This window comes from Hemicordylus capensis, chromosome 12 (assembly GCF_027244095.1).
Source record: "Hemicordylus capensis ecotype Gifberg chromosome 12, rHemCap1.1.pri, whole genome shotgun sequence".
In the NCBI taxonomy this organism is placed as follows: domain Eukaryota; kingdom Metazoa; phylum Chordata; class Lepidosauria; order Squamata; family Cordylidae; genus Hemicordylus; species Hemicordylus capensis.
This window is the reverse complement of record NC_069668.1, coordinates 4201684-4216119: the sequence shown is the minus strand read 5'-3', so window position 1 is coordinate 4216119 and position 14436 is coordinate 4201684. Positions and strand designations below refer to the sequence as shown.

At 49.2% G+C, this 14436-nt stretch overlaps 3 protein-coding genes across 3 annotated transcripts in view; 2 read left to right on the top strand and 1 right to left on the bottom strand.

Moving 5' to 3' along the window:
• The first annotated feature begins 5323 nt into the window (after positions 1-5323).
• MED31 (mediator complex subunit 31) lies at positions 5324-10105 on the top strand. The gene is made up of 4 exons (XM_053274870.1): positions 5324-5440; positions 5997-6074; positions 7043-7139; positions 8543-10105. Exons 1-4 carry the CDS (start codon positions 5431-5433, stop codon positions 8742-8744), a joined length of 387 nt encoding a protein of 128 aa, XP_053130845.1. The 5' UTR covers positions 5324-5430; the 3' UTR covers positions 8745-10105.
• A 647-nt stretch (positions 10106-10752) lies between these two features.
• TXNDC17 (thioredoxin domain containing 17) lies at positions 10753-14178 on the bottom strand. Its single transcript, XM_053274871.1, has 4 exons — positions 13842-14178; positions 12642-12723; positions 12076-12151; positions 10753-10959 (listed from the first exon to the last, which is right to left on the bottom strand). Exons 1-4 carry the CDS (start codon positions 13990-13992, stop codon positions 10891-10893), a joined length of 378 nt encoding a protein of 125 aa, XP_053130846.1. The 5' UTR covers positions 13993-14178; the 3' UTR covers positions 10753-10890.
• The window catches only part of KIAA0753 (KIAA0753 ortholog), a 24987-nt gene continuing 24677 nt past the window's right edge, over positions 14127-14436 (top strand). The window contains exon 1 of the mRNA XM_053274869.1: positions 14127-14373. Coding sequence (XP_053130844.1) covers positions 14290-14373 — 84 coding nt within the window. The 5' untranslated portion in view covers positions 14127-14289. The remainder of the gene's footprint in view (positions 14374-14436) is intronic.

Here is a 14436-nt window from a genome sequence, read left to right as displayed (position 1 = left end):
GAAAATGAAACCAATCGGCGCTTGAAAGATCAGGTCCCCTGATTTTACTCTTCACAGTGCTGTTTCCAGAAACAGTAACATCCCCTCCCAAGACATTTAACTTTGGTCTGCTCAAAATTAGTTTAGAAAAAAGACGACTGTGGGGAGGTCTATAAAAGCATGCAAGGTGTGGAGAAAGTGGAGAGAGATAAATTCTTCTCCTTCTCACATCGCACTAGAACCAGGGGTCATCCAATGAAATTGATTGCGGGAAATTTAGGACCAACAAACGGAGGTACTTTTTCACACAACGCATAATCCACTTGTGGAATTCTCTGCCACAAGATGTGGTGACAGCCAGCAACCTGGATGGCTTGAAGAGGGGCTTGGATAACTTCATGGAGGAGAGGCCTATCAAGGGCTACTAGTCAGAGGGCTACAGGCCACCTCCAGCCTCCAAGGCAAAATGCCTCTGAATCCCAGTTGCAGGGGAGCAACAGCAGGAGGGAGGGCATGCCCCTTTCAACTCCTGCCTGTAGGCTTCCAGCGGCATCTGGTGGGCCACTGTGTGAAACAGGATGCTGGACTAGATGGGCATTCTTGGGCCTGATCCAGCAGGGCTGTTCTTATGTTCTTAAACCCTGGAGAAATGCTGCCAGTCAGGGTAGACAATCCTGAACTAGGTGGACAAGGGTCTGACTCAGTAGGTGGCAGCTTCCTGTGTTCAAACATCGAAGGCCTCAGTAAAGTATAAAGTGTGCCGTCGAGTCAATTACAACTCAGAGCCCTGTGGTTTCCTTTGGTAGAACAGAGGAGGAATTCTGCTGTCCAGTATAGTACCAGCGAGGGATTCGAAGCAGCAAGCTCCTGCTTGTTAGCCAAGCATTTCTCCGCCACCCCACTCAGGACCGTCCAGCAAGTGGATGTGTGAAATCCCTCAAAGAGTACAACTTCAGGGAGAAGACAACAAACTGTAGAAATGAGTCAAGAAGACCCTCGTACAGTGGGGCTCTTGTGAACGGCTCAGGATCACCTGCTGGTCTCCTGACCCCGAAGACAGAACGGGAGGGGACACCCAAGCTTGTAATTAAGCAGGTTTGCAGCGTTGTTCCAAGCAACAATCCCTATGATCTTGCTGCCGTCGGTGCATAATGACAGGGGCGGAGGGAAGAAATTGTAGTCTGCTGCGTCCCGGCTTGTTATAAATAGAGTCCACACACGCCCTTTTGCTTTGACTCCGTTCCAAGTGGGATACCTAGGGCTGCCTGCACATGTTCTGACTGACCTCTGTAGGCTACATTTTTGAAGACCTTGAAGTGGTCTCGGAAAAGGCCCGTGATTTCCTCACATGCTGCGTTCACATGTTACATTCCTTATTCACATGTTACATTCCTTATTCACATGTTACATTCCAAAAGTGTGCAACCTGTCTACAGTGTCCACGTGGCCAGATCGTGGAGGAGAGCTGGTCTTGTGGCAGCGAGTGGCAGGCCCGCATCACAAGGGCCTTGCGGCCGACCCTTTCCTAAGCAGGGTCTGCCCTGGTTTGCATTTGGACGGGCGACTACCTGTGAGCACTGAGCAAAAGGGTGCCCTCCTGTGGCTACTTTTTGCACTACAGTGAGCTGAGGCTAGGATATATGAATTGCAAAGAGCAATGCATTTTCCTGGTGTGGCAAAAGGGTGCCCTCCTGTGGTCACTTTTTGAACTGCAGCAAGGTGAGGATTTGCTGTATGAATGGGAAAGGACAGTGTATTTTCCTGGCGTATCAAAAGGATGCCCTCCTGTGGCCACCTTTAGCACTGCAGCAAGCTGAGGCTAGGATATAAATGACAAAGGATTTTTTCCTAGCATGGTAAAAGGGCCCCCTCCTGTGGCAACCTTTTGCACTGCATTGAGCTGAGAATTTGCTGTATGAATGGCAAAGGGCAATGCATTTTTGCGGTGTGGCAGAAGAGTGCCCTCTTGTGGCTACTTTTTGTACTGTAGCAAGGTGAGGATCTGCAGTATGAATGGGAAAGAGCAGTGCATTTTCCTGGTGTGGCAAAAGGGTGCCCTCCTGTGGCTACTTTTTGCACTGCAGCAAGGTAAGTATTTGCTGTATCAATGACAAAAGGCCATGCCATTTTCATGGTGTGAAAAAGGGTGCCCTCCTGTGGCCACGTTTTGCACTGTAGCAAGGTGAGGATTTGCTATATGAGTGGCAAAGGCAGCTATGTCAAGCTCAAAAGTTCCCATACAGTTTTAAAAACATTTAATTGAAAAGACAATGAAAATTGAAATAATGAAGCTTTATTTTTACATGTATACTTGTCAAAGATCAAACTGATCTCATGATCCCAGAATCAAAGAATCAAACCGATCCAGTGTCAAATTTCTGAATTTTTTTTTTAAACAACAGTCCCTGGTCTAATTAAATCTCAGTATGACTTTCCGTTATTTCTGCACAGATTTATCAACTCAAGATGATAAATAATTGTGTCACCATCCAAGTATACTGTATTTTTGTCTTTTCCGAACAATGATGTTTGTTTTAGACTCCTTTCCCCTTTTATTTTCCAACCAATGCAAAACTTTAAATGCAGGCTTAAAAATAAATAAATTCAGAGCCCCTTCATAATGTTAGGGGCCTGAAGCTGAAGCTTACTTAGTTTGTGTCTAAATCCGTCTCTGGGGGGGTTGAGTGCCCACCTCGGTTGGTAGGGTCTGATAAGTCTCTCCTTGCTTTTAGAAGCCAGAGGCCTCCTGGCAACTTGATTGAATGAAATCCTATTCAAATGGACCCAAGCAAACCCATTCATTGCTCTCACTAATGAATGAAAGTGAGAGGAACTGTGAATGGGCTGGGAAACAAAACCTTTTGTGGCCTCTAGAAACTCTACGATCTGAAGCGCTGGCATGGCTGAAACAAGCCAGGGTCTGTTTGACCTGACCTGGGAGGCAAGCTATTTGCATGCATGAGCTTTCTGCAGAGATCTAACCATTGTTACCACCACCACCCATCACAAACAACCCCAACGGGTGCGTAAACGTGATTCCATTGCATTTAAAGCAACCTCCCCCAAAGGAGATGGGTCAGTGCTGCAATCCGAGGCATGTTTACTTGTGAGTAAAGCCTCCTGGTGTTCAGTGGGGCATATTTTAAAAGTCAATGTGCACAGAGCCAGGCTGTGTGTGGATTTCAGTTCCTGGCCTTGGTTTTGTATTACAGCTGGGATACTGCAGAATAACATAGGGGCATACTGTAGGAAGCTGCCTTATCCTGAGTCTGACCCTTGGTCCATCCAGCGCAGTATTGTCTGCACTGACTGGGAGCGTCTCTCCAAGGTTTCATGCAGGATTTTGTCTCAACCCTCCGTGGAGATGCTGCCAGGTGCCTGTAGAGACCCTGTTTTGCATGCAGAAGGTCCCAGGTTCAAACCCCGGCATCTCCAGATAGGGCTGGACAAGACCCATCTAAATCTCTGGGGCACTGCTGCCAGTCAGAGTAGACAATCCTGAGCTAGAGGGACCAAGTGTCTGACTCAGCAGAAGGTACCTTTTGACTCGTCCCTACACACCTCGCCAGATGCGGCCGGCCTGCCCTGGCTTGTGACCTACGCTATGTGGCAAACCCCTCTCCCTCTCTGCAGGCAGCAGCAGCTACGCCGGAAAGTTCGAATCCACTTACGAGAATGAGCAACTCCTGTGGGTTTTCCTCCATCCATTGCTGGAGGGTGCCAGTCGTGATGGTCTCCGCTTGGGGAATTTGCTTCTCCACCCATTCGATCGCCAGGGCCCTCAGTTCTGCCGGCTCCTTCCCTATACCACCACCTGCAAGTTCCTTTAAAAATTGCTTTGCCATCAGCCTGCTGCAAGCGCTTAGGGCTCTGGTGATCTGCGAAAAGGTGAGAGCTGGCTTTCCTCTTTGTTTGACATCTGTTTTGGACTAAGAATAGGTAAGAGGTCAGGTGTGGTTCCTAGGAGCAGCCTTAGCAAATAATTAAAAGGGACTATCTCAATCCGTCCGCTCGCAAATATGCCCTTTCTCCTCTCCATGTAACCAATGTGCAACTGGTTGGTGCATTGGGTTTTTCCCTGCCCCCCTCTCTTCCTCCCCCATATACTGCCTTTCCCAAATAAGCATGTTGACTTCCTTGGCACAGGCCAATTGGAACTTGGGAAGGGAGGACGTCGACCCTCCCGCCACCGAGTACACTTGGATTTTGCTTCCTCTCAACTCAATTTTCTGAGCTTGTCCAAAAGAGAAAAGAGGAGCAAAGGGAGGGGAAAAGATAGAAACGGTGTCCCCTACTAAGTATGGCGTAATTGCCCTCTGCAATGCACACGTAGGACTCCCTGCCACTAGATGGGGTGATGGTCGCTGGCTTGGACAGCTACTAACAGGGCTCTGACGAATTCCTAGAGGATGGCAATAAGGAAGGACATTTATTCTTTTAGAAAAAGCCTTGGGGATTATTCTGGACAGAAAAGCAGGGTGGAATTTCATACCAAATACTAGCTTGATGGTGCTTCAATTTCCAGAAACAGTCTACCTGCTTCTTTCCTCCCCTGCTTGTGGGCATCTTTGGTAAGAAGCAGGGAACTGTTTGTACAGGAGGGAAGTTTATAAAACAGATTTTATTTTTCCAGAAAGAAGATAAAAGGTTATATATATGACTTCATTTTATCTTGGCTATTTGTTATTTTTTCTTGCCATCTCTTAGTGTCTCTTACGGTGTTTGATGGTTGCATTGTGCTTTTTAAAGTGTCTTATTGCCTTTTACAGATTTATTGTAAATCCAGGGCGATTTTGTATTTGCATTGCAGGATGAATGCCAGAAATACTGAAATGTTTGCAACCTCTCAATAATTTTAAAACGTTTGCATTAAAGTATTATTCTCTTTATTAAAAAAGTAAATTTTTGTTTGGAGCCATTTTAGGAAGAAATCAAATAAATAATAAATTTTATTGAAAGCATGAAGATGCAAACCAACGAATGAAGTCTGGGGAACAACGGAGGAGAGCATGGAGGGAAATTCACTGGGGGGCAGCATTCCCGATAACAGGGATTCCCAGACTTGGTGGACTACAGCTCCCAGAATCCCCACCCAAAGGCCCTTGCAGCTGGGAATGCTGGGAGTTGTAGTCAACAACATCTGGCTGGGAGGCGTCCCTGGCCTCTGGCCCTGCAGCAGGACTGCCGCCCCCTCTTCTGTGCGGAATGGAGCCTCCATGTCCAGGGGCATTTTGTTTGCCTCCCACGGGCGTGCATGGAGGGGCTCCGGGAGAGGAAGGCACAGCCAGGCCCAAAGGCGCGTCCTCGTTGCCCTGGCAACGGCAGCCATGGCTGCCTTCGGGAGCTTACCCGGCGTGCATCGCGCTCTCCGCCTCCACTGCGCAGCCGCGGCCGCCATTTTGCGGCCTGGGCTAACTAACGGAGGCGGCGTGGGGAGTTGTCGTCGGCCCCATGGAGAGCGGTGCGTCTGTCGGGAGGAAGGCGAGGCCGCGGGCCTCCTCTCTGAGTCGCCTTGGGGCTAGGGATGCCGTGGGCTCGTTAGCATTTTCCAACAGAGCCGCCTGAAAAAAAAAAGGGAGGGGAAGAGGGTTGTCTGCGCATGACTGGAGTCTTTCGCCGGTGGAACGCGCTGCCACAAGATATGGGGGATAGTTTAGCGTTTAGCAAAGAGGCACCTCTTAAAGTGGTGTTTCTCTCCTCTTTAGCTGCGGGAGAGTAACTGGCCCTACCTAACCCCAGCACAGCACCCCTTCTGTGGCTGCTGTCTGCCTTATGTTTCTTTTTAGGCTGTGAGCCCTTTGGGGAAAGGGAACCCTATCTCCAAAGGGGATATTAATTGTTCATTTTTCTGTGTAAACTGTGTTGGAAACTTTTGTTGAAAAGCAGTGTGTGCTTGTGTATATATATACATTATAGAGAGAGAGAGCGCGCGCAGCAGAGTTTTACATATATGTGTGTGTGTGTATGATTGGGTCTTTGTGTAACGCAAGACTCTTTTCTCTCTCTTGTGACATCAGAAGATACTGGGAACAGGCTGCGGTTCCAGCTGGAATTGGAATTTGTGCAGTGCCTGGCAAACCCCAATTACCTGAACTGTAAGTACCTGGAATGAAAGAGGCATTTAGGTGGGGTTCAGACTGGGAGATGGGGCCATTGCTCAGAGGAAGAGCATCTGCTTGGCATGCAGAAGGTCCCAGGTTCAGTCCCTGGTATCGTCTCCAGGCAGGGCTGGGAGAGACTCCTGCCTGAAACCTTGGAGAGCTGCTGCCAGTCAGTGCCGGCAATACTGAGCTAGAAGGATCAAGAGTCTGACTCAGTAGAAAGTAGCTTCCTACAAATACAGTTTTGTAGGTAACAATGTATGTTTTGTTCCCTTTGAAGTGAATCAAATAAGCGCCCCAGCAGACAGGACAAATCTAGAAAACAAACCAAAACAGATCACCTTAAAATGAGGGAAGTGTAAATAGAAAGATGCAAATGTTTTCCTAAACTGCAAAATGTTTAGAATTAATATTGAGGAAAGTGACTAATTTGGGACCGGGTTTTATTGTATTTATTTTTATAATAGTCCAACAACGTCTGGGAACCAGTATTCTCTGTAACAGGGATTTCCAGATGGTGTTGACTACTGGTGCTGCTACCAATATTTATATCCTGATTTTCAACAAAAGGTTCTCAAGTCAGTTTACACAGAAAAACAAATAATAAATGAAATGGCTCCCTGTCCCCAAAGGGCTCACGATCTAAAATAGAAACACGCCAGCAACAGCCACTGGAGGGATGCTGTGCTGGGGATGGATAGGGCCAGTTGCTCTCCCCCTGCTAAATATAAGAGAATCACCACTTTGAAAGGTGCCCCCATGCTCAGTTAGCTGGGGTACTACAACTCCCATCCTCCCCATTCTTTGCAGCTGGGGATAATGAGAGTTGTAGTCAGTATCCTTGTTGCAGGGATCACTGCTTGGGGATCCCAACTTTGAGAACCCCTATTCAGAGAGAAAATGTGTCACCCAGCCTTAGGAGAAATCTAGTTAAAAGTAAACTGATTGTCTGTCTTTTGCAGTTCTTGCTCAGAGAGGATACTTCAAAGACAAGGCCTTTGTCAACTATCTGAAATACCTGCTCTACTGGAAGGAACCTGAATATGCAAAATATTTAAAGTAAGAATGAAGACTGTGCATCCATCTCGCAGTGTAAAACAGCTTAGAGCTGGTCTGCCTATTCAGAAAAAAATACACGGTACAACCCTCCTGTAATAAAGGTAAAGGTCAAGTGTGCCGTCAAGTCGATTTCGACTCCTGGTGCCCACAGAGCCCTGTGGTTTTCTTTTGGTAGAATACAGGAGGGGTTGACCATTGCCTCCGCTCATGTAAGGTGAGATGATGCCTTTCAGCATCTTCCTATATCGCTGCTGCCCGATATAGTACCAGCGGGGATTTGAACCGGCAACCTTCTGCTTGTTAGTCAGGCATTTCCCTGCTGCGCCACTTAAGGTGACCCTGTAATATTACTCCTCATAAAAGCAGGGGGTGGAAGAGGACTGCATGATAATTAATACCTGTCTGCTTGCATGCAGAAGGTTCCAAATTCCCTCCCTGGCAGCATCTCCAAGATAGGGCTGAGAGAGATTCCTGCCTGCAACCCTGGAGAAGCTGCTGCCAGTCTGTGTAGATAATACTGAGCTAGATAAACTAATGGTCTCAGTATATGGCAGCTTCCTATGTTCCGATGATTGTTACTGTATGCAAAAAAAGTCACTGCCTGACCTAAGGTGGCATGTATGTGAACAGAGATCCACAAATGTCAGCTTAGCTCACTAGCTAGTTATTACCTATGGCTGCCCCCATCCCCTCTCTTCCCTCAGATCCTTTATTGGCACACAGGCAGAGGGCTTAGGAGAGAAGAGGGTCATCTGCATTGGGGGATGGAGAGAGTAAGAAAGGGGGAGCCCCCTCCTCATGTTCAGTTGGGATTCCTGCGGTTTCTTACCTGCTCCAAATAGGAGTAAAAAGGAGACATCTGGGGAGGAGATCTGTGGGGTGCTGTTCTAGAAAACTGGAATGTAAAAGGCACACATGAAGCGAGAATGGTTCTGACACAGGCATCTAGAAATCCGCTTGCCAGTGGCAAGTGTCCCTGGCTCTCTGGCAAGTGGATTTCTAGATCCTTGTGTATCAGAACCATTCATGTGTGCCTTTACGTTCTAGTTTTCTAAGTGCAGGCGTGTCTCTTACACAGGAGTGTGTTTGAACCTGTGATTTCCCCGAGTTCGTGCAGGCCTGTAGTGTGTGCTTTTCCTGAAAATGTAGATCAGCTTTCCGATTGTCATGAACGCTGAGTTGCCGTCTTCCGTTCTGTCTGCCCTGCAAGTGGCATGTGAGTGAGAGAGATATGTGAAAGCCTGGGGAAAAAGAAACCCTCCCGTTTCCCCCCCTTTTCTCTCTCCAGACCTCTACATCTCTAATATGATCCCTTTTGACCCATGCAGGACTTCAAACCCAAAATGCATGACATCACCGTTACTGGCCCTGCTAAGCTGTACCCTCTTCTCCTTGTCCCGCAGAGATCCTCAGTGCCTCCTCATGCTGGAGCTGCTGCAGTACGAACACTTCTGGAAGGAGCTGGTCAATGCCCAGTGTGCCAAGTTCATCGACGAACAGCAGATCCTCCACTGGCAGCACTATTCCCGGAAACGGATGCGCCTCCAGCAGGCCCTGGCGGAACAGCAGCAACAGCAGCAGCAGAACAGCACCTCCATCAAATGAGGATTGTCAGGAGATGGGACTCCTGCGTCAGTTGGAGGCCCTAGCATAACTTTGGTTGATCGTACATGAGCCTACATCTAGGGGACAGATGTCCTACCCTGGTTCGGAAGCTCTGTGCACTCCAGTTTTGTGACTTTCAACAAGCAAGGTCAGAGGGGGGAGGAAGTGATCACTTGAGAGAATGGAGCTGGGCTTGAGGGCGTTTTCTCCTACCTCGCTAAGGTGCTGGGTACGACAGCCGGGTTTTTCTGATTGCAGAATTGCACTCAAAAATTAGTTCCCCATGGCCCCCAATCCATAAATGAGCAATTCCAAGAGTAACGGAATCAGGCACAGTTCCACTTTTTTACTAATTTTAGCCAGAAGCAGATTTTCAAGTTGTGACTATAGGTACCCACTGGCAAGAGAACATCTTCTATTAAGAAGACCGTATTTTTACAAGACACTTAAATATAGGTTGTGTCTGAAATGCACAAAACACATTGGTAACAGAATCAGAAATGATGCCCCAAAACTGATTGTTACCGATTTGTTTTGCCTGGCTCTCATACCCAGCATTTTACCGAGGCAGGCAGAAACGCCCCCGACCCAGCTTCTTTCTCCTAGGCGACTGCGCCCTCCCCCTCCGCCCCTGCTTGTTAAGAGCACACAATCACAAAACGGGAGTGTGTACAGCTCCTGAACTAGAGTATTGTGTTTGTCCTACTCTAGTGACCATCATTTGAACAAGCCTCTTGTTTTTCTGGAGACTGCAGCACCGGTTTCTTGAGTATTTTGTAGCTGCCAGAGAATTCTTCTCCCTTTGGGGTTTAAAGGAGTCGGAAATAATTGCCCAGAACAGCAGAAGGGTGGCTTGGTGGTTCTTAGCATATTTGTGGTGGATGACGGCCAGCGGTCCTTCCAAGCTGGCAGAATGCACCAGCGTTCAATTAAGCCAGCCCTACGAGGTTAGACAGAGCTCTCAGATGTAGCAGAGAGTTGAATTCAATAACTGCAGCAATGTCTGCTCTGTTGTAGCTTGTCTGATTTGCAAGTGGAAAACGCAACAACCAATCATGTGACCAGGAATTGCAGCCCAACTTCCTGCTGAGCAATGGGCAGGACCTTTAGTACATGTATCAGCTAGGGTGGTTGGTGGCATCCACAGGGATGCACCCCCCCCATCTCTCTAGCCTGTTTCTTGTCTGACTGTAAGCTCTTTGAGGGCAGATACTTTTTTTGGGGGGGGGGCTTATAAAACTCCTTCCCTTTAAACTCAGCTGCGGTCCTAGGATGGCATCTTTTCCATTCAGCCTTGTTTGAACAGTCCTGGCTACTGAATCCCAGAAGACTGTTAATAGCAATTAAATGTGCTAATGCTATTCTGAGTTGCTTCTAGAGTGTTTGCCACAAAATGTAGAGGAGGGGAGGATGAGCCGTTTTGAAACCATTCAGTATTAAGCTGGACTAGGAATGCTCCGTTTTAAAGCTTCAGCCCCCAATGATCAAAATCCTTGATTACAACCGTTATCACCCTGTTAACACTTTAGGAGTCTGCTGTGAAATAGGACTGTAGTTCAGTGGTAGAGGATCTGCTTGTGCGCAGAAAGCTTGTTTCACTCTGGGGCAGCATCTCCAGGTAGGGTTGGTTGAGCTGCTGCCAGTCACTGTAGACAATACTGAGCTAGACAGATCAATGGTCTGACTCTCTAGGTAGCTTCCTATGTAGGATACTTCCAGGATTCAATTTATGGATGGAACTGAAGTGTGGATACCTGCAGGATTCAGAATCTACCATGGCTTATGAAAGTGTGTATTGTAGGAAGGTTGTTCAGCTTTGCAGTTTGTATTTTATGTTTGGGCAAGAACTCTTCAGTAGGATTCTTTACTTTAGGGAGAAAGTAGACAGCAGGACTCCACCCCAGCTTGCGTCTCCCTCTTGGTTTAGTAAGTTTAAGTCATCCTTTGAAGTGGCTTGATAGAAATCCAGACGCAGACATTTTAATTAGCACCCTTGCTTGTTGCGAAGTTTAATCAACTTGCTCACAAGCTACTCGTTTGCTTACACATAATGCTTCCCCTTAGCCCAATATGCACAAAGATTAAAGACATGATAATGGTCCCCATGGAAAGGTGGCTTGTAGGTAGCAGCAGCCCAGAGTGTGATCTAGTCTTCTGTAAACAGCATTCGCACGAGGTCCAGTTTTAAGCATTCTTCTTCCACCAGCTTCTGCGGCTGAAATAGAAATGACCCGTCATTAGGGAGAGGAGAGCTGGTCTTATGGTTGCAAGCATGACTTGTCCCCTTAGCTAAGCAGGGTCTGCCCTGGTTGCATTTGAATGGGAGACTACATGTGAGCACTGTAAGATATTCCCTGCAGGGGATGGGGCTGCTCTGGGAAGAGCAGAAGGGTACAAGTTCCCTCCTTGGCAATATCTCCAGATAGGGGCGAGAAAGATTCCTGCCTGCAACCTTGGAGAAGCTGCTGCCAGTCTGGGTAGACAATACTGAGCTAGATGGACCAAGGGTCTGACTCAGTATGTGGCAGCTTCCTATGTTCCTTAGCAGTTATGCTTCAGCAAAGTCCCTGCTGTGGAGACACTGCTTGCTATACCTCCAAGCAATCTAAGAACTTCCCAGTTTGGGTCGGAGATGTGTCTTGTGCATTTCCTTAGCAGGAAGGTTAGAAGCAATGGAGCATTTAATTGCCAGCTAAAAACTGCTGAGCAAGAAGGAGCAGAGTCCAAAAAAGCGAAGATGTCTGGGCAAAGGCTTCTGTTGCAAGCCAGGCTTCCCCTTCCAAGAGGGCGCGTCTGTGGATCAGTAAATGAGCCATAAAGGCTGTGAAGCAATTCAGTTGGTTTAGGACAGAGGTTCCCCACTGTGGATCCCTAGATGTTTAACTACTGCGTGTACCTGCTTTTGCATGCAGAAGGCCCCAGGTTCAATCCTTGGCAGCACCTCCAGGAAAGACTCCTGCCTGTAATCTTGGAGAGCTGCTGCCAGCCCGTGTAGACAATACTAAGCTAGATGGACCCATGGTCGGACTCGGTAGAAGGCACTATTACTATTTTACACAGCCGTCCTAGGAACACAGGCTTCAAGAGTAGGCTCCATTATTTATTTATCATATTTCTGTACCGCCTGATATGTACATTTCTAGGCAGTTAAATTCAGCAGGGCTTGTTTTTGAGTAAGCATGCATAGGACCAGGCTGCAACTTTGCTTTGCGCTTTCTCACAATGAGTTTTGCAGAAAGAGTGAGCACAACACCCAGCACAAGAGAGGGGGAAGTGAAAGCCCTCGAATTCTATGTATAGGTGGTTGGCCAAGCCCGAAAAACATACTTACAGTGCCATATTTAAGTAGTGTTGGTACGCCCATGAGCTTCAGTTTCTTTCTGAATTCATTGTTGGGATCTTTCCAGCTGTGGCGAAGCGTTACCATCGAATCAACCAAAGTGGCTTTAAAAAGGCTTTGACAAAATGCTGATGGATGGGTTTGTTTCCCTCATATCAGGAGCTATTACAGCTGGGAAGGAGTTTTAGGCTAAAATAACGTACGCTGATCTGTTCTCCTGGGGCAGCTACATGTATACCCCACTCTTCTGCTCTGGAAATGGCTGAAGTTCATGGGCATACGGTGCATGTACTGGCCATTTCTGGTATGACACTGACCGGGACTGCAGGGAGGTACACTGCAGCCCTGTGCCAATGCTTTTGGGGAGAGTGTGGCGGGGGGGAACAGCGGGGCAGGTAAGGGCACCCTCCCTGCCCCTTAAGGGACTCCCACAACTGGCTTGGCACTCCAGAAAAGGAGCTTTGAACTGGTTCGTGCACATCCCTAATGGACTCCTTGGAGGAAGAGCGGGATAAGTGTAAAAAAATAAAATAAGACCATAGGACAGCGTTACTTACTAGGTTCTGTCTCCTACTTGGCAGTAGATGAAGACGGAGCATTCTGGCAGGTTCGGGAGCTCGGCCCGCACAATGGGTTCCGCTAAAAGACAGACGAAGGGTTTCATGTAAAGATGCTTGGAGCCTGCTTTTCAGTTTATGGGGAGTTCTCCCAAGTAGGCACAGTAAGACAAGATCAGAAAAATAGCAGAAGGTTAGAAGACCTGAGGAAATTATTGTAAATTAGTTCAGACGGCAGTCTTAATGGTTTACGTGGCTGATTCCCAGCCTCCCCCTACTCTTGTTAAGAAGCCATGCTGGGCCAAGTCACAGATGCATGTATGCTATCATTTGGGTGACTTAAGCCATCCGGCTAGGGTTTCCTGCAGATGGGAAGTTGCATCTCCCTCCCCTCCCCAAAGGCACAAACACTTTTCAGCAGAGTCCGTCTACATACCCAGAGGTCAGTCCTCAAGAGCTGCATATATGATCAGTTTGCAGTGCACGCACATTATCTGCACAGCAACCCTGCAAAGCAGGCTACTATTGTTGGAACACTGGAATATAGGTAGCGGCCTTATACCAAGTCAGAGGTCATCTAGCTCACTATGGTCTACACACCAGGCCAGCTCAACTTAAGCCCCCCCCAGCTGTTTCTGGACTACAACACCCATGATCTCCGGCCACAGTGGCCAATAGCCAGGGATTATGGGAGTTGTAGGCCAACATCTGCAGGAGGGCCGAAGTTGAGCAGCTCTGGTCTACACTGACTGGCAGCGACTCCTCAAGGTTCCAGGCAGCAGTCCTTCCGGGCTCCACCTGGAAATGCTGCCAGCAGGGATTGAAAGCGGGATCTGCGGCTGCCTGCAGAGCAGATGCTCTGCCACTGAGCTGGGGCCTCATCCCTGACGGAGCTGTTGCTGTCTACCGAGCCGGATCATCGGCTCCGACCATCAAGCAACCTGGAAGAATCGCTGCCAGCCCGTGTGAACAGTTCTTAACTTGCGTGGGGCGGCAATGGTCTGACTCGGCATAAGGCAGCTCGTAGCATCCCGTAATGGTTAGCAGTAACCACCATTTCTTTTCCCTTTTGCAGAGGAGCCTAAGCCCATGGGTGGGGGACTAGGGAACTCGAACCCGCGGAAAGGGGAAAGAGAGAAAGGGGGGGGGAGGGAGCGCCTTATGCAAATGAGGGCGCTGCCCCTGCCGGCCGCCACCCACCCTTGACGCAGTCCGGGCACCAGCTGGCTCCATTCTCCGGGTCTTTGCTGCCGCTGAAGTAGGCGAAGACGCAGCGGCCTTCCTTCTGCTGCTGGCGGGCGGCGCGCTCGAATTCGGCGAAGCCCTGAACGGAGATCTCCAGCCCGCGCATGGCGAGGACTCTGGTGCCTGGAGCTGCTGCACAGACTCTCTGCTGCGGAGGAGCGGCGGCTGCCGGAAGAAGAACCCCGACTCTCAGGCCGGCCGCGCCCAGCAGGCTGCGACGGCGGCCGCGCAGGGACACACCTCCCCGCCATCTCCTGATTGGGCCTCGCAGGCCTCCGTCGCCGGCCGGTCGTTCGCTATCCCGACGTCCTCCGCGGCGCGCCGTTGCTGAGCAACCCGCTGGGGAGCCGGGAAATCTCAAAATCAGGGCGGCCTAGTTCGCCGTTCTGCCGCCGCCGCCGCCATGGGGCCTGGGAAGGCAGCGGTGCCTCTCACGCCTCGGCCGCCTCGGCCGTGCCCCAGCGCAGCCAGGCCCTCCCAGACCCAGGTGCTGCTGCCCCCCTGGCCGGGCTGGGGACGGGTCTCCTGTGGTGGGCCTCGCCGCGGGGCT

Excerpts from the sequence above, each read along its gene's own strand:
- MED31 (XM_053274870.1), top strand. Across the intron at positions 6,075-7,042 it reads AAACCCCAATTACCTGAACT|TTCTTGCTCAGAGAGGATAC; the intron begins GTAAGTACCTGG and ends TGTCTTTTGCAG. Across the intron at positions 7,140-8,542 it reads GAATATGCAAAATATTTAAA|AGATCCTCAGTGCCTCCTCA; the intron begins GTAAGAATGAAG and ends CTTGTCCCGCAG.
- TXNDC17 (XM_053274871.1), bottom strand. The coding sequence starts at position 13,992 with ATGCGCGGGCTGGAGATCTCCGTTCAGGGCTTCGCCGAATTCGAGCGC. Across the intron at positions 12,724-13,841 it reads GTGCCCGGACTGCGTCAAGG|CGGAACCCATTGTGCGGGCC; the intron begins GTGGGTGGCGGC and ends TCTGTCTTTTAG. Across the intron at positions 10,960-12,075 it reads CACTACTTAAATATGGCACT|CCGCAGAAGCTGGTGGAAGA; the intron begins GTAAGTATGTTT and ends TTTCTATTTCAG.